This window comes from Cucumis melo, chromosome 6, assembly GCF_025177605.1.
Source record: "Cucumis melo cultivar AY chromosome 6, USDA_Cmelo_AY_1.0, whole genome shotgun sequence".
NCBI classification, from domain to species: Eukaryota; Viridiplantae; Streptophyta; class Magnoliopsida; order Cucurbitales; family Cucurbitaceae; genus Cucumis; species Cucumis melo.
This window is the reverse complement of record NC_066862.1, coordinates 6,585,008-6,607,680: the sequence shown is the minus strand read 5'-3', so window position 1 is coordinate 6,607,680 and position 22,673 is coordinate 6,585,008. Positions and strand designations below refer to the sequence as shown.

At 28.2% G+C, this 22,673-nt stretch overlaps 2 protein-coding genes across 2 annotated transcripts; one reads left to right on the top strand and one right to left on the bottom strand.

The window, feature by feature from the left end:
• Nucleotides 1-2,641: 2,641 nt before the first annotated feature.
• Nucleotides 2,642-4,319, bottom strand: LOC103483989 (21 kDa protein-like). Its single transcript, XM_008440877.3, has 2 exons — nt 3,863-4,319; nt 2,642-2,999 (listed from the first exon to the last, which is right to left on the bottom strand). Exons 1-2 carry the CDS (start codon nt 4,280-4,282, stop codon nt 2,811-2,813), a joined length of 609 nt encoding a protein of 202 aa, XP_008439099.1. The 5' UTR covers nt 4,283-4,319; the 3' UTR covers nt 2,642-2,810.
• An 8,634-nt stretch (nt 4,320-12,953) lies between these two features.
• LOC127150020 (21 kDa protein-like) lies at nt 12,954-13,898 on the top strand. Its single transcript, XM_051086670.1, has one exon. The coding sequence runs from the start codon at nt 13,025-13,027 to the stop codon at nt 13,607-13,609; it is 585 nt and encodes a 194-aa protein (XP_050942627.1). The 5' UTR covers nt 12,954-13,024; the 3' UTR covers nt 13,610-13,898.
• The last annotated feature ends 8,775 nt before the right edge of the window (nt 13,899-22,673 follow it).

Genomic DNA, 22,673 nt, shown 5'->3' with positions numbered 1-22,673 from the left:
CTTAAATCAGTGCAAACATAAAAAGAAGATCTTGTTTTTTACACTTTGTTTTAAAGTTGTGTATATCTAAAGAGTCCTAGTGAATTTTGACCAAACCAACCATTATAAATTAATTTGTTCCAAAATTATACTATGATTAGACCTTACAATACAAGACTCACTAAAGTTCGATGAAGATGAAAGATTACTTGTTAATTTAAATCATCTATTGTTTTGTCTTACTTTTTTTTTTTTTTTTCTAGAGAATAATAGTAATAATTATAGCTCAATATGACAATTTGTTTTATGCTATTATTGTCAAAGCATAATACAAAGATATCTCAAATATTAATATTTTGGATTTTTTTTTCTTTTAAAGACAGTTACTGTTATTGATTTTTTTTTTTTTCAGAAAAAGATTATTTTGGACCCTATCTTTGAAAAAGGGGAGGAAAAATTAAAAACTCCAACAGGAAGACAGCAATGTAGGGCCCTCTCCCTTCCTTGATTGAAGGACTGCACAAATACAAAATTAAATATATATATATATATATATATACACACACACATATGTGTATGTATATATATTGTTTTGTTTAAAAAGAAAATCAATGGGAAAAGTCCAAAAGGATAAACATGAAACACAACAGCATGTGAGACTGAATTATGATACCATGAATAGATAAAAAGCTGTCCATCCATTTTTTCATTTCTTTCATTATTTATCCTTTTACAATATTTGAAACCAAAAAAATCCAACCTTTAAATTTAATATTAAAAACTTAAGACTCATTATTTTTATATTCTTTTTTATTACAAAGAAAAAAATATTGAAAAAATGTCAGGTAGATTTGTATTTATAACTTTGGATCTTTCTTTTTCATCAAGTTTTTGAATATAGCAAGGTATATTGTAAAGGTGGTTTGGTGAGAAAACAATTAACTGCCCACCATAATCTTTCTTTCTATTGTGATTGTGATTGTGATTGTGATGATTGTAAACCTTTTGTCACTTTTATTCCACCATCATCCAATTTTATATATATTATTGTTATTTTCTTTTTTAAAAAAGTATCTTTTTAACACACTTGATTCAAAGATACATTAATATAATTTTAAATTAAAAAAATCGATAAATGTAATGGAAGTTACATTTATTTGATTTTGATAATAGGGGGCAATGAAAATTTGATTCAATCCTAACTATAATCAAATTAAAATCAATCACGAACGAGAATAAATTTTCTTCAATTGTATTGACTTCAAAATAAAAGTCTACAATCACAATCAAATTGGTGTTAACTTACTCCCTAATGAAACATAAATGATCATTAAAAAAAAAAAAAAAAAAAAAAAAAAAGACACCATTTTTATAGACCTCAAAAGTAAGGGATATATAATTTGTATCTACCACTCTACTCTACTTTATGTTGATCTCTTCTCCATTTCCTTTTTTCCCCTTTATGTTTGTTCTCCATTTTGATTTCAAACTCCAATAATACAAATCCATATAATTGTAATAAAATTACTCTTATAACAAGATACATTCATATTTCTCATACGGTAGCAATAAAATTAATAATAGTGATAATGGATAATGATAATGATAACAATAATATAATTTTAAAATACAATTAGATTGATCACTCACCAAGAAAAATGCATCTTTTATTACAATATGTCAGTATAAGCACAAAACATATGCAAACAACACCGATGTCTACCACCGATCAAATATGAAATTTTAATATATTATTCTATAAAAAATTCAACAATTTTAACATTTATAACGATTTTTGTAAAGACATTTTGGTATGTGATTGGTGGTTGAGCTTTAAATGCTTAGTTTCATAATTCTTTAGAAGGCAGAGGGGGTTGCACACACAACGAATTTTATAAAAAAATAAATAATTAATGAATGATGTTTTTATAATTTTTATGAAAAGTGAGGAGTGATTTTGTAGAAAACTGGGATTATAGGAATTTTATTATATGACATGAAAAATTTGAAGGCCTTATTGCATTAAAAAGATTTTTTAGTCTCAGATTTAAAAAATTAAGGTATCGATAAAACAAATTCAATAAATAAAAATCACTATAAATTAAAGTAAATGATATTATGAGAATTTGAAGACACTACTTTCTACTTTAATATTAGATTAAATTATCAAATATTAATCGAAAAGTTTAATAGGATGCGTTAAAGATAAATTTAATTATATCAATACTTTAATATCTTTATATAGGTTGGAAGGACAAAATTAATACATAACTGTAAGAAAGAAAGTTTCGAACTTAATAGGGCAAAAATGAAAAATTTCTAAACTAACTTAAAATTGAAACTTAAACAAACGTAATTGCTCAAGATGTATGATACTTTAATCTTACTTTTAATTCAGTTCTCATGCACTTTAAAAGGTTTGTGCTCATCTTCTACTTTTTAAATAAAAATATTAAAACTGACAAATATACAATTTAAAAAATTGACATGATATATATGACTTTCCAAAGTATTCAGATCAAGCCACTAATATAAAATTGTCAATTAAGGTTATATATATTCAAAATTATATGTATGATTACCTTGAGCCTAAATCAGTTTTATGAACTAAAATTGTAATTATGTATAACCAAAGTAGTATGTATTATATATAAAACAAAACTTAATAAAAATTAAACATAGATATTGAAGAGTTATAGAAAGATTTCACATGAACAAAGAACACACAAAATTGAAGCCACACACACACACACACACACACACATATATATATATATATATATTATACTTTGAATTGGAAGCTGGAACTACAATGTGTGTCAAATTGAATTTCATTTGTAGTTGAAGTTGTTGATGAGAGATAAGGCATTACTAATCTGCCTTACCACATTTATACTACAATTCTTCACCTCTTTCTTCACCTTCTTGTTCACCTTCCACCCCGAGCCGCCGCTCAACCCGTCCGTGCATGTTATAATGTCGGTCAGTGCTGCGCTCGTCCATGTCTTAATACTATTCAACTGCGTTACGGATATGAAATAAAAGATTATATTTTACTTAACCTGGCTTTAGGGTTAGAAAGTAACGTTATTTGAATTAGCTAGATCATATCATGTGAACATATAATCTTATAATAACAGTAACTTTATTTAAAATGTTTTAAATGCATATAATACTTATTTATAGTTTTTTAAGAAGTTATTTTTATTTCCATGAATTTTTTTAAAGAATATGTGTCAATAAAGACATCTATCCATTATGATTTATTATTATTATTTTTTAAGAAGGCATAAGTTTAAATTTCACTCATGTACATTATTGATATGCACTAAAAAAAAATACCATGCAGTAGATGAACTTTCGTGAAAGGAACAAGTTTAACTTCTAAATTTCAATTGGTTACGATTTATTTTCTATGTTAATTTCAAATTGGTAACAATTTCGATTCCTTTCAACTTTAATATAAAATACAATTTTTAGAGTTTAGGATTAGGATTTGCAACAATTTAATGAAACTTCTTATCAACATAAATTAATCAAAAATTAAATTTATTTATAAGCTAAAAAAAATATGTCATTACATATTACAAATTTTTACATTATATATATGGAAATAAATTATTAGTTTTTAAAGTTTAAAACATTGAGTTTCACTCAAACACCTCAACTAAAAAAAAGATGATCAAGATGTTAGTTTTTAAAGTTTAGGTATTAAACTATTATAAATTCAAAATAATATGAACTACATCGTTATGAAGTTTAGAAAATGAATTATTAATATCATAAAAGTTGAGGATGAAGAATGTTTCCTTTTTAACCCTAAAATGAAAACGAGATTAAAACGTTATATATGGGATTATTAAGCAGTAATTATATTAACAACCTGAAAATCCACATCCTTAGAACGACTCAAGCTTTTGATGGCAGTTGAAGCTCGACGGAGCTCGTCAACAGAGTCCTTCAGGTCATCAATACAATCACCAATGACTTCGGTTTCGTAGGCAGACATCTTTCGACGTGAGAGCTTGGAGATGATGGAGGTGGCGTTTTGTGCAGCTTTGAGAGAAGAGACCATGGCCGCCCTGCATAGTTCTTGCTGGTTTCTTTTGGTTTGTGAAGCGTATAAGGAAAGTGCAGTCTCACAAAGGCGGGGATATGGCGTTGGCTTGCACGCCTTTCTGATGTGTGGTTTTACCGGCCGGACGGTGGAGGAAGACGAAGCCACGGCGGAGGGGGTGAATGTAGTTAAAATAATGAAGAAGAAGAAAAGGGTTAGTGAGGATTTTAGGATTTGAGATTCCATTTCTCTCTCAAGAATCTATTATGATTGTCTTTGTTATAATAATGAAGATAAAGAGAGGTTTTTACAATATTTATAGCCGCAAAAAGTGTGTCAAATGTTTTAAAATATAATTATTAGAATCATAATGTGATGTAAAAGATTTTATACGTTTAAAATGATTAACTACCCTTCAATTTGTGTCAAAGTGGTCATCAAAAGACATGAAAATTGTAGAAGTTAGAGGGTAACATTAATCATCGAAAATTTTTAATTCTAAAAGTTAACGTTCATCCAAAGTTTTTATATAGAAATGATGATCATTCCACATATGATTTCAGGAAAAAAAATAGAGATAATCAAAGATAAATAATTGAGATTTTCAAATTAGGGCTTTCACACATAACTAACTTATAATGAGAATGACAAACACACGTACTTAAATGACATTTTACCAACGAAATAATAAACTTAGATTAATTAATACAATGTAAAATGCTTTAACATATATAATATTAAATACTCTAGCAAACAACTATGAAGTAATCATATCCTAAAGACTTAATTGAAGAAAAATTTGAATGGTTTGTAAGTAAAGGTCCGTAATATATGGGTTTTTTTTCTTCATATGTTTATGATATTGTAAATGTTCACATACATGGCTTTAAGATGCATTGTCTTTGTCTAATATTTCAAGAAATCGGTTCATGAAAGTTTTTTATTTTTTATATTTATCTTGTTATGGAGCCATTATTTAACATTATAAATTTAAACATGAAAAAAGGAATACATATGTTTAGTTTAACACATTTCTTGATAAAATGAGTTTACATATACTGTTTAATGAATCTATGTTTAAAAAAAAATATATATGACTTTCAATTGGGTCAATTCCATATGTTTTGAAAACTAACTATTATATATTATGCCAAAAACTAAAAACATTAATACACATGGGGAGTAATAATTAACTAATTTCAACCCTAATTAAGTAATAATAATTATCCATGCTGATGGACAGAAATAAAAGTGATATAAATATTTTTCTTATGAAATATAATATAATATATTTAGAGGAAAATATGCCGATAAATATGCTGTCCTTCTCCTTCTATATCTCTTTAAAGGAACTAACCTCAAATTTGGTTTTTCTATTTAGAGATTCTTTATTTAAATATTCAATGTATGTTAAAGGATACTAATTTGATTAGGATTGGTCCACTCTTCCAAATCAATGTGAACCCAATATTGTATGATGTTTAGCTTCATATTCATTACAAGCTTACTTCAAAGAAAAATATAAATACTTCTAGAGAACAAATTAAATAAAAAAATTGGAGAGTTTTTTCTTTTTCCTTTTTAATAAAGCTTGCATAATATGATTGCTTCTAATTGAATTCAATCAATTTCCAAATGATCATGGAATCACCTGAACTTGACAGTGGTTTTTATCAAACATGTTTTCCTTTTCTTTTTCTTCTACAACAAATTTGATTGGGTTTCTTTAAATGTTGTAAAAGTGGAGCCTGGTTTAGAATTATGAAAAGAATGAGCTTAAATCCAATTAATTTTTTTTTCTTCATATGGTGAACACTTACGAGAGAAAAGAAAACATATTTGGCACATTAGAAATTATAGTAAAAATTAGGTCAATTATGTAACATTATGGAAAAAGTAAAACTTAATAAAATCATAAAAGCAAATAAATTAAAAGTACAATAAATAACATCTACTAATAACTACGAGATGTATGGTTTAAATTCTCTTAAATCTGAGTTAAACAAAGTCGAGCATATGATAGATAGTATTGAATTGGAATGGAATTGACCCAACTTCAAATTGAGTCGACAGTCATAAGTAAAGTTTGGAGGGGGAAAAATATAAATTAAAGTTGAAGGAATCTGAGACGTGCAGGTCTAGGGAAAAAGCATGTGCCCAACAAGAAAAGTCAAAGGTTATGAGGAAGATGGTGTTAAAAAGTCAAACAATCCCCCGACAATTTAGGGTATCACACGCATGTCACGTGCACTTAACAACACGTGAAACGCTGCCGATCTCACGCTCCCCTTTGTACATCAAGTTAAGCTGTACGGTAACGGTTCGTTCCGTTAATTGCTCTTTCAAGGGTAGTTTCGTCATTCACTTATCACAAATTGAGGGTTGCCAAGTCATCTCTTTATTTTGAGTTTTTATTTTAATTTTCGAAATATTATAATTTTACTTTTATGATTTGTGATTGTTTTTATTTCATCCCTACTTTTAATCCTCTTTTTTACTAAAAACTTATTTTAGTTTTTATTAGAATTAATTGGAAAATTTCAGGTGGAATTATAAATTTTATTGCCTTTTCTCCTTAAGTAATTGTGCGTTTATTTACTGAAGAAAATAATATAGGATCTTCGGGTGGTGGTCATTGTGTGTGGTTTGTGTTTCAAAACGAAGTTCTGACAATTTCTTAACAAAATTAAAAGCAAAATGAGGGAAATGTAGATATATAATATAGTAGATGTATATATATACTACATAAAATTTAATAACATATTAACCTAAAATAAAAGGTGGTGGGAGAATAAAAAAGTAAACTTGTCTGAAAATATAAATCTAGACCCTATGAAAAATAAATTTATCAATATGTATATAAATGTATAGTATAGGTAGATATTATTAAAGGTGATATTTTCAAGTGGTGTTTTCTTTGGTTCAGCAGCTCACATGGGGTTTGATTTTGAATATATATATATATAAACAATTAAGTGGAATTATTTTGGAACCTAAAACGAATTTAATTTATAATTGCCACACACCATAAACTTAAATGCTTTTGTGTCCATCTAAGAAAATCTGTCACACACCAATAATAATGTATAGACTTTTATTTTTATTCATTAATATCTAAACTTAGTTTCTTCATCTCACATTGAGAAATTATTTCCACTTGGGGTATAAGACTATAAATGCATGTGACATGTTAGCCCTAAGATTTAAAGAATGCTATAGTGTTACTCCTAATATTTCATTTTTTAAAATTAAAAAAAAAAATCTACTCTAATTGTTGTTTGAAATTAAAATAGTCATTTCAGTTTTCACTTCAAAGAAATTAAAAAGAGAAAAAAGGAAAAAGGAAAAAAGTCCCATCTACTACTTTAACTACTTATTAAATAAATATTGAAATAAAAATAGATAACATTTATTTCTTTATATGTATGAATTATAAAAAGTTAAAAAAGACACTTCTGATGTAAAATTACGTTATATTTCCATATCTTTTTACCACCACATATTTTTGTTGCTAAATGTTAAAAGAAATTTGTTGCAATATTTGCAAAAATAACTCTTTAATTAGTGGAACTATTCAATTGCCAAAAATAAAAAGTAATACCTTTTTTCTTTTATTCGAATAAATAAGACCCTGTTGGATTTTTTTTTTTTTTTTTTTTTTTAATTAAGCTTAATTATAAACATGGGTTGATTTTCATTGTTTTATTGTTTCAATTACTTTCAAAATTAAAGTAGGTAATTTTGATATTTAGAATATAGGTACCAATTCAAATGTTTACTTTCTAGAGGGTAGAAATGAAAGTAAAGATATCGACAAATTAAAATATCACCGTAGAAATATAGTGATAATGACAATTACATTTTAAACTTTTCAATTATATAATTTTGACAATCAAAAGTTTGAGGATATAATTACAACTACGAGCCTATTACCATACTTATAAGTTTTTTTTTTCTTTTTACAATTTGTCTAAAGAAAACTCAAAAAAAGATGAAAAAAAAACTCTTAAATCATTGTTTGACCAAAAACTTAAACTCGTGAATAAAGGTAGATACGAAGAATGTTCAACAAGTAAAAATCAACATTCATTGGAAAGGAAACAACAACATTGTAGGAAACCTCTTCAAACCAACTCGTTCTGTACCATCTCAAATCATCTATCGAAGATTGACCTATCTTCCAATAAAATCAAAAAAAACTATAAATATAATAGTTATTATATTGGCCTGTCTTTTGGTTAAGGGGTGATCTCACTACTCTTAGTCGCCACTCCAAAAATTTTAAAAAGAAATCACCAATAAACTTTTTAAATCAATTATATTATGAGCTCTAAAGATAAATAAAACTATCTCTAAAGAAAACAAACATAAAACTATTTACAAATTCTTCAATTATATGAATAGAGATATATAAGGTATTGATCTTAAATATAAATATCTTTAATTTGTAATGGGAACCTTAACAGAAAATTCAATACCATACCAATGATTATTAAATTTAAAAAATGATTAATTGTACAATTTAGACTTGTGCTTGCACAATTTAAAAAGTATTTTGAAAATTGTACAAGATGAATTGGTTATATATATATGTTTGGATATCTTCTAAAAATTTGCCAAAATTTCAAGTAAACACAATAAAATTAGGGAAAAAGAAAAAGAAAAACAAAATACAAAATAATTCATTACATTTAACCATTTTTAGCACAATTTATTAGATAGACGTTGAATTTGTTTAGAATACATTTTTATCACTAATAGTATTATATTTGGTACGTATTTTGATTTATTTTACAATATTTGAAAGTATTACTAAAAATAACATTTTTTCTTAAATCAAATAGAACAAGGAAATCATTTTATTATTTCGAAGATGGGTGATTTGACCTCTTAGTCCAATTTTATATTTGTTAAAATTAAACAATAATCTTAAAATATAAATCCAAAAACGTAATTAAGATGGTTTGGTTTACCTACCATTTGATGAATGTTCAATCAAACACAATGGATTGTTAACTTTTAATTATCTTGACCAACCTTATTATTAGATAACTGTATTGATTACAAGAGTTAGTTGTTAGAAATAAAATTTGTCATCTTTCTCTCACAGTTTGGAGGATATTAATCACAGTGTCCAAATCTCTAATTCCTCTTTTTAAATACTTTGTGAAAATCATTTTTTTTTCTTTTTCTAAAATTATAGCTAAAATTTATTCACATTAGAAGGGCTTTGATACAATCTATTTAATATCAAAATGTTATTTGTCTATTTTAATAAATTTGAACAAATTTTAATACTTTTAGTATTTTAAGAAAAAGAAATGGTGTACAAATTAGACTTCAATTTTTTTAAAAGAAATTTTTAAAATAGTCTTAAGTAAAGTATAGTAGCCGTCAAGAAGCAAAGTTGGAAACGGTTAGAAAATCTTTAGAAACTGATTGGTTGCACGTCATTTCAGGGACCCGCAAAAAATGAACAAAAATTTGTCATATATCAGACCCAAAATTGACTCCGTGGAAAGCTCCCTTTCTCAAATAACTTTTCCTTTAATAATACATATCCCATTGAATTTCGGGATTATTTATCCACTAAATTGCATAAATACAAACAGAGGCATAATACACTTTTAGTTTCGAGGGTTGTTTTTTTATTTGGTATGTGAGATTTCAAAAGATATCCTACTGCTTATCATACACCTACTCCAATATTTAAGTGAAAAAAAGCCAAGTAGAAAAATGAAATTACTCTCCTACAATTATAAAAATACATATATAAGAGTTTGATCTAAGTCTCTTCCAGTCAACGTCACATACTAGATTAATATAAGAAATTGAATTGACTCTCCATACGCCTCTTGGGTCACTAGAGATTAGGTCGAAAGGCCCAATTTCCCATTTTTCTCATGACCCAAACACCTCCCTTTTTTTTCAACTCTACTTTTATGTTTGTAGCTTTTAAAACTTCTACTCTTTTGATCTAAAATTATCCGTAACATAAAAAGAACTTGTTTTAGTGAATAAAAGAACCATTCTAATTAAAAATACACACCTTAGGGATAAAATCGATATAATTAATTAAAGACTTTTGTTTAAAAAATAAGTTATGAAGTCCTACGGAAATAAACTATAAATACTACAAGCAGTTTCTTAAATATAATTATTTAAGAAAATAATAATAATAATTTTTTTTTAATAAAAAATGTGACAAATAGAAAAGAAAAGAGAAAAATGCATGAGATGAAATTCATCGTGTCGGACCACCGCGTCCTTTGCGGCCAGTTGCTTGAAAGGTATATGTTGATGATATAATTACATACTTAGCTGCTTACTTTAACAAGACTGCGTCGTATTAGGGGCCACTTTCAAAATAATTTCTTACTCCTGGCCCAAATTCATGTGCTCAAGTTGCTAGCATTTATGTCCCAAAAAAAATCTCTCATTTTTTTTATTTTTATTTTTTATGGAACTTCAATAATATCTTAAACTTTTTCTTTTGATATAAAATAATAATAAATAAATAAATAATATTAAAGGTAGAATTTGCGTACAAAATCAAGTTGCAAGTATTGACAAATTACATTACATTATTTAGAAGATTGAATTGGGGGGGGGGGGGGGGGGGCGAGGGAAAGAAGTAAAGAAGAAAAGAGAGTGGCAACACAATTTGAGAAGTAATCACCATCAACTCTTTATCTAAACCTTCAATACCATATTCAAATCTCGAGGAATTAACTTACATATCGTTTTATTTATTTATTTTTCTTAAATGAAGGATTTTTTTTTATTATTATTTTCTTTTCTTTTTTCATTCGAATGGATTGAATTCTTATTCACATTCTAATAAAGTTTGTTTTAAAAGACTACATATATTCTTTTAAATTTTCAAAATTTGATTTGATTTCTAAAAACATTGGTAAAAGAAATTTAGGGGTGGAAGAAGTTTTTATAGGTTTAATTTTCAGAAATAAGAAATTTAAAACTAAGGTCTCGTTTGTTGACCAATTTGTTTTTCATGTTGAAATTTAAACTTATTTTATCACATTTTCTTACTATGATTTGCATATTTCTTAAGTAAAACCAACTTTTTAGTCAAATTTTAGAATACAGAACAAATTTTTTAAAACTATTATTTAATCTTCAAAAGTTGACTTAACTTTTGAAAATATTGATAAAAACTAGATAAAAAGGCAATACATTTAGAAGTATAGAACCAATGTTATTTATAACTTAATTTTTTAAAAAAGACATCATTTTCAATGACAAAACAACTAAATATATGTACATTTATAGCTAAATATTACAATCTATATAAGATAAAGATAGATTGTATAAGAAATAATTACGTATGAGAGAATGAATAAGAGGAAGTTGCGTGAAATAGAGATTAATTTAATAATATATAGACCACACAATATACTATAATAGTGTTAGAAGCAAAATTATAGTTTTGGTAGAAGGATTAATGATAATTAATTAGGACATCACATCAACTAAAGGTTGAAATACATTCTCAGGGTCAGCCAATGAGTTTAATTTTGCAAAAATTGTAATATTAAAACAAAACTTAACGTGAAAAACTCTTCGACTCTAGAAAACCTCGTAATCGACCAAAACAAATGTGTTTGTACATGCATACATTAAAAAATTAAAAAGAAAAAGAAAGGAAAGAAAAGTTGATGCAGAACAAAAATATCTTTGTTCATGCATTGCAATATTAAAATTAAAATTAAAATTAAAATAAAATAATAAGTAAGGAAAATGATATTTCTTTGGGTTTTTTTGGACCCTCATGTTGTCGGCTATTGAAACTTTATCTCTTTCTCAATACTCTCTCAACTTTTATTTCCCACTTTCCTCTCTTCATAAATTATTGGAGGAGACACCTCCATTTTTTTTTTAGTAAAATGCTACAACATCATTCTCGTCCAATTATTTTCAACGTTAATTCTTTTTTGAAATATTTATAAAATATAGTAAAATATTATAATCTATTTATGATAGATTACAATAAACTACCATTTATGTGTATTAATGCATATAGTAGTTTATTTTGGTCTATCATAATTCGTTGTTGATAAACTTAAATATTTTACTATAAAATGGCTCAAGATTGTCATGTTATGGAAAGTGCATACAAGTATTAATTACTACTTGTTTGATAACCATTTTGTTTTTTGTTTTTTGTTTATGTTTTTTAAAATTCTACTAACACAACTTCCAACTATAAATTTCTTATTTATTATGTGCTATTCACGAGAGATTTAAAAAACTCAATCAAATTTGAAAAGGTTTAAAATGTAGTTTTTAAAAACTTGTTTTCGTTGTTAGTAGATCGAAGCGTAGAGGAACCACACCAATCCATCCTGAACTCAATGGTTAAACTCTACTGCGATAACATTGTAAGGGAGGTCATGCCGAAAAATAGGTCCACGTCAGGATGATAAAAAGCTTAACACATTTAATCCTTATTACTTTACACTATCAATATGGAAAGAAAAAAAAATGAAAAGGTTGTCTTATTTAAATTTTTTTTGTCTCATTTAAAATTCATTATCTCCCATTTTTTCTATCTCACTACTACCTTTTGGAACGCAGTTCTTAGATAGAGAATTCACTAAGATTTTAACTATCATACCTGAACGATCATACAATTGCTAGGAGAGAAAATAAATTTAATTTTCAAAAACTAAAACCAAAAAACGAAATAGTTACAAAAAGAAGAAAAATAATCATAAAAGAAAACTTAAATGATTATTTATAGTTCCATATCAGCATAGACAACGGATAGATTTTTGAATTCACATCCTATTGGATGATGTGACTATGGCCAAATTGGATGATGACTGTTTATGTGGGACTCCTTACACAACCCTTTACACCTTTTTCATTTGCTTATATATACAAAACCCATTTCACCTCTTCCCTTCATCACTTCCCTTTCTTTCTAAATTCCTTCCATTTACATAAAAAAAAACAAAGAAAACAGAGATGGGTATCTCAAATTCCAAGAAAAGTATCATTTTTTTTCAATTAATTCTCCAATTAACTCTGATTCATTCAGCCATAACTCCACAAAGCAGCACAGAGTTCATAAAAAGCTCTTGCAGTTCCACCACTTACCCTCGTCTCTGTTTTTCATCTCTTTCAGTCCATGCCAATGCCATCCAAACAAGTCCCCGCCTTTTGGCCACCGCCGCTCTCTCCGTTTCCCTCTCCTCCGTCAAGTCCACCACCACTCAAATCCTCAAGCTTTCTCACTCCCATGGCCTCTCCTCCAGAGATGTCTCTGCTCTTAACGACTGTTTGGAAGAACTGAGTGACTCTGTCGACTCCCTCGCTGCTTCCATTTCCGAGATGCCGAAGCTCCGTGGCAGCAATTTCGATCTCGCAATGAGTAATGTTCAGACATGGGTTAGCGCCGCTCTGACCGATGAAACCACGTGTAGCGAAGGGTTTAAGGGGAAGACGGTGAAGGGAGGCGTTAAGGCTGCGGTTAGGAGTAGGATTGTCAACATTGCGCAATTGACGAGTAATGCTCTGTCTTTGATTAATCGGATCGCTGATTTGCATTAGCTGTATCTTGAAGTGCACCACCTGTCTCAAAATATGACGATGGTAGGTGAATTTGTGTGTACTATATTTTATTGGTGTGTGAGATTTGAAAGTTGCAATTGTAAGTATGATATTTAGGTTAGAGGGTGGAGTTTTTGTCATAGTATTATTTTATAATTGGTAATATATAGGTTTAAGTAGTGTTTACGTGTGGGGATTGGAGTTACTTTTGCATTATTAATTGCAAGGAGTATGTATGTATTATATTTGGATTTTGATTTTATTGAAGTTAAATTAGGCTTTGTGTGGAGATGGTTTTTATTTAGCATTTTCTGCTTCTACCTTGTTTAGAAATTTTGTACTAAAAAATTTAGAGGTATGTTTATTTGATTCCTAAATGTTTTTAAAATGATTTTAAATGGTCTCTCATCTAACTGACCCCAATTGAATGGTGATTAGATCCTTATATGGGGACTTGGTTAGATTGACATATCACTTTTGGGCATTTGTGTGATATTTTACATTTTGTATATATGGGTGGACTTTGTTTTTTCCATTTTTGTAAACAATAAATTATGAATTTAATTATTATAAATTGTTTTACCTTTTTTTGCAAGTGTCCATTTATTTGTCACATCATCAAATAAATAAAATGCTAACTCAGCTACGTCAGCCAGCGGATAACAATATACTCAAAAGTGCATTTTACCCTAAAATATATATATATATATATATAGAAAAATACAGTAAGAACAAAATAAAGTATAATATATTTGTAATACACTTCATGTGGGTTATTATAATCATGGGGGTGTGTTCATTTGGGTCCAAATCAAGGATCAATCGAACCCCTCGATTTACAGATGAACCATTAAATAGAAGAGTCCTTAGTGTATAGCGTGTTAATGATTCAGTTTAAACCCATTTTATTTATCCTTGAAGTTTTCCCATCCCTCAATAAAAAGGAAAAAGATCCTCCACCCCATGTGGCTTTTAAAGTTTTAACTGATTTATCAAAGGGATGGTAGAGTTTAAGAAATGGAAGAAAAGGAAAAAGAATGAGGCTGGGAAGGAAAAGAACATAAAGTTCGTCGAAGTATAAATAAAACTGGAGAGGAGTGGGAGGCGTGAGGTTTTAGTTTACTTTTAAATTGGGCTGAGGGTTTGTGCTATGGATTGGGCTTAACTTATCAACCTACTTAGACAGGACTGGGTTGGGCTGCATTATTATAATATGGGCAGCAATAATAATAATTAAATATAAGGTTGACAAAGAAGAATAGCAAAATTAAAGATTTACTTTGGATAAATGATAATTTTATTTTTAAATTGACAAAATAGCAGAAAATGCTTTAAATGCCCCTACCTAATTGACAAATGTGATGTACTAAATACATTTGTAATAGAATCCACAAATATCCTATAATTAATACAAACTATGCACCTACATCCACAAATACCCTATAATTAATACAAACTATGCACTCACACTTGGGACATGAATGCTCGAGAACAGGGGCTTCTTCAATGGCGAGGAGAGCATGTCCTGGTGCGGCAACGTGCTACAGAGAAGAATGGATGGTGCAACAAGCTCCATGCGAATGGGAGATTGTGACGGTGGCAACTGGGTTCGTGGAGATGCGATAACGACAGTTGGAGCTTCGTGGACAAACACCGGTTGGAGCAGACACAATCCACTCACTTCAGATTTGGACATCACGACGCAGAGGAGATGGTTGACGGAAAGGGGAGCGGCTCGTGGTGTGGCGGTTTGGGCTAACGATGAACAGAAGCTTGACAGAGAACTAAGGTGACGATGGTGGCTTCAACGGATGGAGGGAGATTGTCGTCGGAGATCTCGATGGAGAGAAGAGAGGCAGGGGCGGCGATGGCGGCGGCCATATGATTTCGAAGAAGAAGAAGATAAAGGGGGGAGGGCTGAGATGAAAAAGAAGATGATGAATTTAGGGTTTTAAAAAAAAGAAAAAAATATAATTCATATTATATATATTATATTATAATATAATATTATAAAATTTGTATCTTTTTTTTCTTTTCCTTTCCAAACTTAAATAACTTTAACACTCAACAAAATAAATTATCTAAAATTAATGAATTGTACATTATATTTGGCATAATTTTAGAAATTCAACTTAAGAATCTAAAATTAATACATTGTATTTTGTATCCTAATAATTAAGGATGTTAAAACTAATGACATATCTTTATAGATTGTTCAAACAATATAATATTTTTTTATTTAGTTAAGAATTATTGTTTACAAATACACTGTATTCGTGATATGTGATATTTTGTTTGATTTCTTTTATCTCAACAAATACACCGACATGGCAGAAACTTAACTAGCAAAGTCTATCCGTGATAGATTCTAGTTTATCAGCGATAAACTTCTATCATTGATAGACTTTAATAGATTTTGTTATCTCTACAATTTTTTTTAAAATATTGCTATATATGGAAATATTTTAAATCTAATAACTATATTTGCAACTATCTCATACAATTAAAATTAGCATATTGAAGAAAGAAATGATAAAATAAAATGTTTCATTTGAAAAAAATTAAATAGCAAAAAAAGTTTTAAAATTATAAATATGGCAAAATGAATTTTAAAATTATTAATTACGAATTAAAAATGGACCAAAATACTACCCCAAACTAATTCAACGTATATAAGATTCAAATCCTAACCACTAAGGAAGGATATGTTTGGAGCTAGAAGTGGAACGGGCCTTGTTTGGAGCAATGTTTAGTTTTAGTTAGAGATTAGGATTAGAATTTAAAATATGTGAAATGTTTTGCTATTTTTCAATCTTAGAAGTATTTGTTTTAAGGGTTAGGAAGTTTATCGATCAACTTTCGGATACCACGTCTGGTGATAGTCACTAGTCAATCTTTGACCACCACCTCTAGTGACTCTAGAGGCGAACTTCATCTGACAACCAACTCCGACGACAACAGCCAACCACCTCTGATCGCTACTGATCAACCTTGCAAATTTTTAATAAAAATATTTTTAGAGTTTAGGCCAATCTCTAATGGTCGTCGTTGGTCAATCTCCGACCACTACCTCCGTGACTCCACCGGTGAACTTTCGACAACCAACTCTAACGACCATCACCACCGATCAACCTTGAAAAATATTAATAAAACATTTTTAATATATAAAACAAACAAAAGAAACTTTGTATATACAAATACTTAAAAATTAAAAGTTTCTAAAACACATTTGTGTTTTTATTTTAGAAAGTTTTTATCAAAAGTTTTTTCAATAAAAATGAATTTTTGAAAAAAATTTGTTCGAGTCATTCTAAATACACTTTAAGTTTAATTATAATAATATTTTTTAAAAATATCCTTTCTTTCTCCCTTTTATCCTTTTTGAGGATTTTTCTAAATTATTATTAATTATAAGGTTATCTTTTAAAATTATCACTTTTTCTTTTTCTTTTTTTTTTAAATTAATATTTTCTCCATTTTGGAGGATAACGCTAGTATATACATAGTGTTGTGTGTGTATATATCAAATAAACTTCACACATGCTTCTTTTTTTGTACTAATATATTTATTTAGCCTATATGTGTAGGATCTTTAATTTAGTTTAATAACATATTTTATTTTTTTTTGATTAAATTTAACTGGCTAGAAGACATAAAATTATCTTTTAAACTTAAAAATCACAATGTTGAAAAAAACTTAGTAGCCAAATAAAAATTAAAAAAAAATACTCTGATTGTCTTTTGGTAACCGATCTTTCCCTCACCATCTAATTAAAATATCATTATAACTCCACCATCGAGTATGGTAATATAAATACTCGTTTTTGTTATGGTTCCACAACTTTATATAACTATCAGTAGTAGAAAAAGGACCTACAATGATAGTTAAATGCTGTCATTAAATGTTTTTGTGACAATTTTTTGCAATCATTGATGCGAGAGTTATGGAAAGTATTTGATGACAGTTGTAAAAAACTGTCACAAAATGCGATTTTCGTGACATATAATAAATGTCACGAATGATATATTTTATGACAAATTATAACTGTCATTATTTACTTACGATGACAGTTAATAACTATCACAATTTACATTTTATGACAGGTTGTAATTATCATTATTTGTTTTCGATGACAGTTAATAACTATTATTGTTTATACTTTATGACGGAGGATAACTGTCATAGTTTACATTTTATGACGGAGGATAACTGTCATTGTTAATATTATACGACTGATATTAAATGTCATTATTTATGATTTATGACACTTTTTAAATGTCATTATTTCACTTACCATGACTTTAATTAAATGTCAATAAAACTTTTTCGATGACAGTTTTATTTTTCAATTTAAATGTCATATTTGTGTTTTTAGTCACTGTTTTCAATAGCCCTTTTTCTTATCAAATCTTGTATTTCTTGTCGCCCTGTCATTACACATACCATTACAGACCAATACAATCACATATGGAAAAACGGTGCACGCTTTAATAGAAAGAAACACACTTTGTAATATTGTTTTAATTGTTGGTACAAATGTGTTTTGGTACGAACAAACTATTTAAATAACTACATTTAAACAAAAAAATTTCTAACAACCTACAAAAAAGCCTATACATCAATGAATTGGCGTAAATATGGCTTCATTGCTCAAATGGATTGTGGCAAAACCTAATAAGATAAGAGAAGGAAATAAAAATGATTCAACAAGACTCATTCACCCAAATAAACTCATCACATTCACTTCATGACGAACAACACACTTCAACAACATAGAGCACATACACATTTCAAGAATAATAACTTCTAAGCTTAGGTAAATTCATCCCACAAACTAAGATAAATTACATACACACTTCAACAACACTTCATGATCAACAAAACATTTTAACAACACTTCATAATCAACAACACACTTCAACAACACTTTTATAGATAGAAGTTTGCGTAAAATGAAAATTTATAGATAGAAGTTTGCGTAAAATGAAAATTTTAACTATACAAAATAATATTTATAGATAGAAGTTTGCGTAAAATGAAAATTTTAATGGTTATCAAATGGAGTAGTAGCTTTTAAAAAGTTTGCATAATTCTCATCTTCCTCTCATTTCTCATCTTTCCAAATATTATTTTAGTAACGACGAAATATATGAAAACATTTTAAAAAAAATTGTAAAGATTGTAAATATTGATATTTTTCTTAAATTGTTGTTATATGTCAATGTTTTGACTATAATTGTTATATTTATAACTATCTCTATAATATATGCTATGATATTCTACTAATATTTCATTGTTACGAATTAAACAAATTATAAACATTAAAAAAAAAAATCATTCTTATTTGTCTATTGATCTTATATTTTATAGTCCTTTATATATATATATATAGTTTCTAATGATTGTTAAAGAAAGAAAAGAAAAGAAAAAACTATAGAGACACAAAAACAATTTAGTTTGACATTTTACATTATTATACTATGTTTTAAGGAAGAGTTAGAATGGTTTTCGCAATTTAGTATAAGAATACGATCTTCATTTTCATTCAAATTATTTAGATATTGTCTGATAATTATTGTTTTTTTTTTCTTTTTAAAATTTAAATTTTATATGTTGTTCTTTTAATAAAATTTATTTGTTTAGCCAAAGAGAAAATTTTCCAAAAGAAAATACAAGAGAAAAACATTGTAACGATGAAATAGAGTTGTAACACAATAAAAATGTCTATTATAGAGAGAAATATGTATCAGTATAAAAAGAAATGGATTAGAACCTGAGTATGCAGTGAAGGATTGGGCTGGTCGGGCGTCGGTGGAACACTGGGCTGGTCGGCCATCGGTGGAAGACTAGGCTTGGCGTCGGCGGAACAATCAAAACACTCGGCTGGTCTATGCGATGGAAGAATCAGAAGAATGGTCGGGCGTCGGCGGCTTGGCGTCCGCAGAAGAATCAGGCGTCGGCGGCTTCACATCCGCGGAAGAATTGGCCATCAGCGGCTTGGCATTCCCGGAAGAATCGGAAGACTATTGGTCGGCGTCGGCAACTTGGCGTCTGCGGAAGGAATGGGAATAGTAGTGGTCGGCCGTCGACGGATGGGCGTCTGTGGAAAGAATGGGAAGACTGGGCGTCGGCGTCGGCAAAGGAATCGAAGGAGTTGGGATGGACGCGCCAATGGGATTGAAGATGAAGAGAAAAATTACGGATTTGATGTTTTTTTAATAAAATTGAGTTTTTTTTATTTTAATAAATTATATTAAAAAATCCTATACCCTTTTATGACACCTGTCATGGAAAACAATATCTGAAAACGTCTTTTCTCGCCAAAAAAACATATTTTCACATATTATGATAATTTTTTTCTTCTCTCCTCTCAATTTTATTTCTTTAGAAATATCATGGAAAGTCACTCTTCTTGTAGTGTATGTAAATAGACAAGTACTATATAGTACTTTTGAACGTTCAAACAAAATACAAAAACAAATAACAAAAAAACAATACTTGGTATTGGGAAATTGATACAAGGTTGAGTTGTATGCCAAAACACCTTCAATTTTTAGACTTTCACATTTCATCTACTTACATCTGCATGTAATTTTTAATAGTCGAAATTCCTACTCACATCACATGTACTGCTGTTAAATTTACGTATTTTAAATTCCTAAAAGATTTATGATGATAGAATGAAGAAACCTTGGAAGTAACTACTATTGACTTTTACGAGTAGTTTTATACTTCAACTCAATCTGACATATCAAAATGCTACCTCCAAAATCTCATTCAATTTCTCCATTTCAATCGCTAAAAGAACATTTTTCAATCATTAATTCACATCACTCTAAAAGATTTTCTAGTCTATTTTCGCATTCTCTTTGTTTAGAATTTTACTTTACTGTTTCCTGATGCGGTCCATATTTCTCTATTATATATCAAAATTTCAATAGTTCTTTGTTCTGTTGAAATATCATTGAATCCAATGGAGACGGTTTCCTTTTCTACTTGATCCCCTTTTTTTCCTTCCTTAAACAATAGATTATGTTTCTTAATCAAAAGACATATAGATGAACATTTACGATAGAAAGGTTTTCTTTTTAAAAGAAAATATGTAACTAATTTCTTAGTGGCAAATTAATTTGTACTTTCACGTGAGTAGAAAAGACTTCAAAGATTTAAATTTTAGTTTACAAAAGATTTGGTTATAACCGAGAGAATTTTTTAAATACAAATAATCTAAATCACTTGCTCCGCAATAGATTTGCCCACAGTTTTGAAAACATATATAAATATTGAATAGCATTTTCACTGCTCTTCATTTTCAACGTTATTAAATAAGACAAGCAACTAGTATTAACAAAAATTTGATGTTTAATTTATATTGATACAATTCTCAGAATTTATGGATACAATTAAAATCTTCTTAATAATTTTTTTTGATAAAATACAATAAAAACAATTAAACATTTGTGAGTTTTGGACGAATATTAATATAAAATAAAATAAATACATTATCAATTTCAAAATACTATTATAACTACAATTTTAGTTTTCAAGTTTTGAAGGAAGGATAAGTTCCTCTAGTTTTTAAGTTTATAAGAATATAATAGACCCATTATTTGGTTATTAATCTTCTGTTTGTTTTTTTTTTCTAAAATAATTATATAATATTTAAAAAAATATATGGTTTTTAAAAATTATTTTTTAAATTTAAAATATCATAAAATTATTTTAAATAAAAAGCCTATGGCCCAGGCTAGTTTGAAAAAAAGAAGAAAAGGAAATTAAAAGATCAGATGTAAAATATGTACGAAAAGAGGCGATATATATTGTTTATTGTTTCAATGCAATAACTAAGATATTGACATTTGAAAATTATGGTAGAGAACGTCCAGACCTTTTTACCACCCCACATTGATTCCCCTCATTTTCTTGCTAAATGCTCAAAGAAAATTGTTTCAACATTTGTAAAAACAAAATAGAATAAATAAAATAACTATTTTGTTTATTTTTTTTTTTAAATTTGACAAAAAAAAAAAAAAATTCTAACCATTGCAATTACAAAAGATACAAATATACAATAGAGAGTAAATAAACTCGAATTCCAAATCATAAAAAAAAAAAAAAAAAAAACATTATCGAAAGAGATTTAAGATATTTTAAATAAAGTAGAAACAACGTTGTTGGAAACGGTTAGCCATAATTTCAGAAGTTGATTGGTTACGAGTGATTTAGGGCTCACCAAAATTAACAAAAAGAATTGTCAATTGTTCATTCATTAAGACCCAAAATTGACTAGTGAAAAATTTCAATTCTCAAATATTCTCTTTAAATAATAGCCTTTGGTTTTTGGGATTACTTAACAAACTAAATTAAGATTTTGACTAGTGAAAAATTTCGATTCTCAAATATTATCTTTGAATAATACCCTTTGGATTTTAGGATTATTTATCAAACTAAATTAAGATTTTCTTTTTGTCACAATGAATAATATAGCTTGTTAAGAACCACAAGCTTTCTAAACGAATATTTATTTCAAATTATTTTAGGTTAAAGTTTTAATTTCAAGGGTTAAAATGATAGATAAAATCTTTAATGTTTTTTTTATGTGTCAATAATGATGCATTAAAATGAGTTTATTTGACGAGATTTATTTAACTTAAAATTATGAGAGGATTTAATTGTATTTAAACATATGAAAACCGTAAATATTTATTTGAGTTAATCAAGTAAATGATATATTTGATATGAGTGAGAGGCGTGGGTTTGGTTTCCATGAGGGAGAGAGATTGAAAAGGGTAGGTAAGGAGAAGTTTGAGCAGAAGAATAGAAGTGCAACCCCTAGGGGTGAAGTTATAATTAAGGATTTGTTTATTTATTAAAAGTTTTTAGGGCGGTGATCTTCTCCAAGCTAAGACTCCAACCACATACCCAGGGTCGTCTTTTCGGGTCACCTTCTTCGCATATATGTTAGGTTTAATTAAAGGGAGAGTTGAATTGTGATCTCCCCATGGGTACGAATGCATATGGACATCTCACCCCCAACCTACCTGCTGGCCACCGATGTGGAGG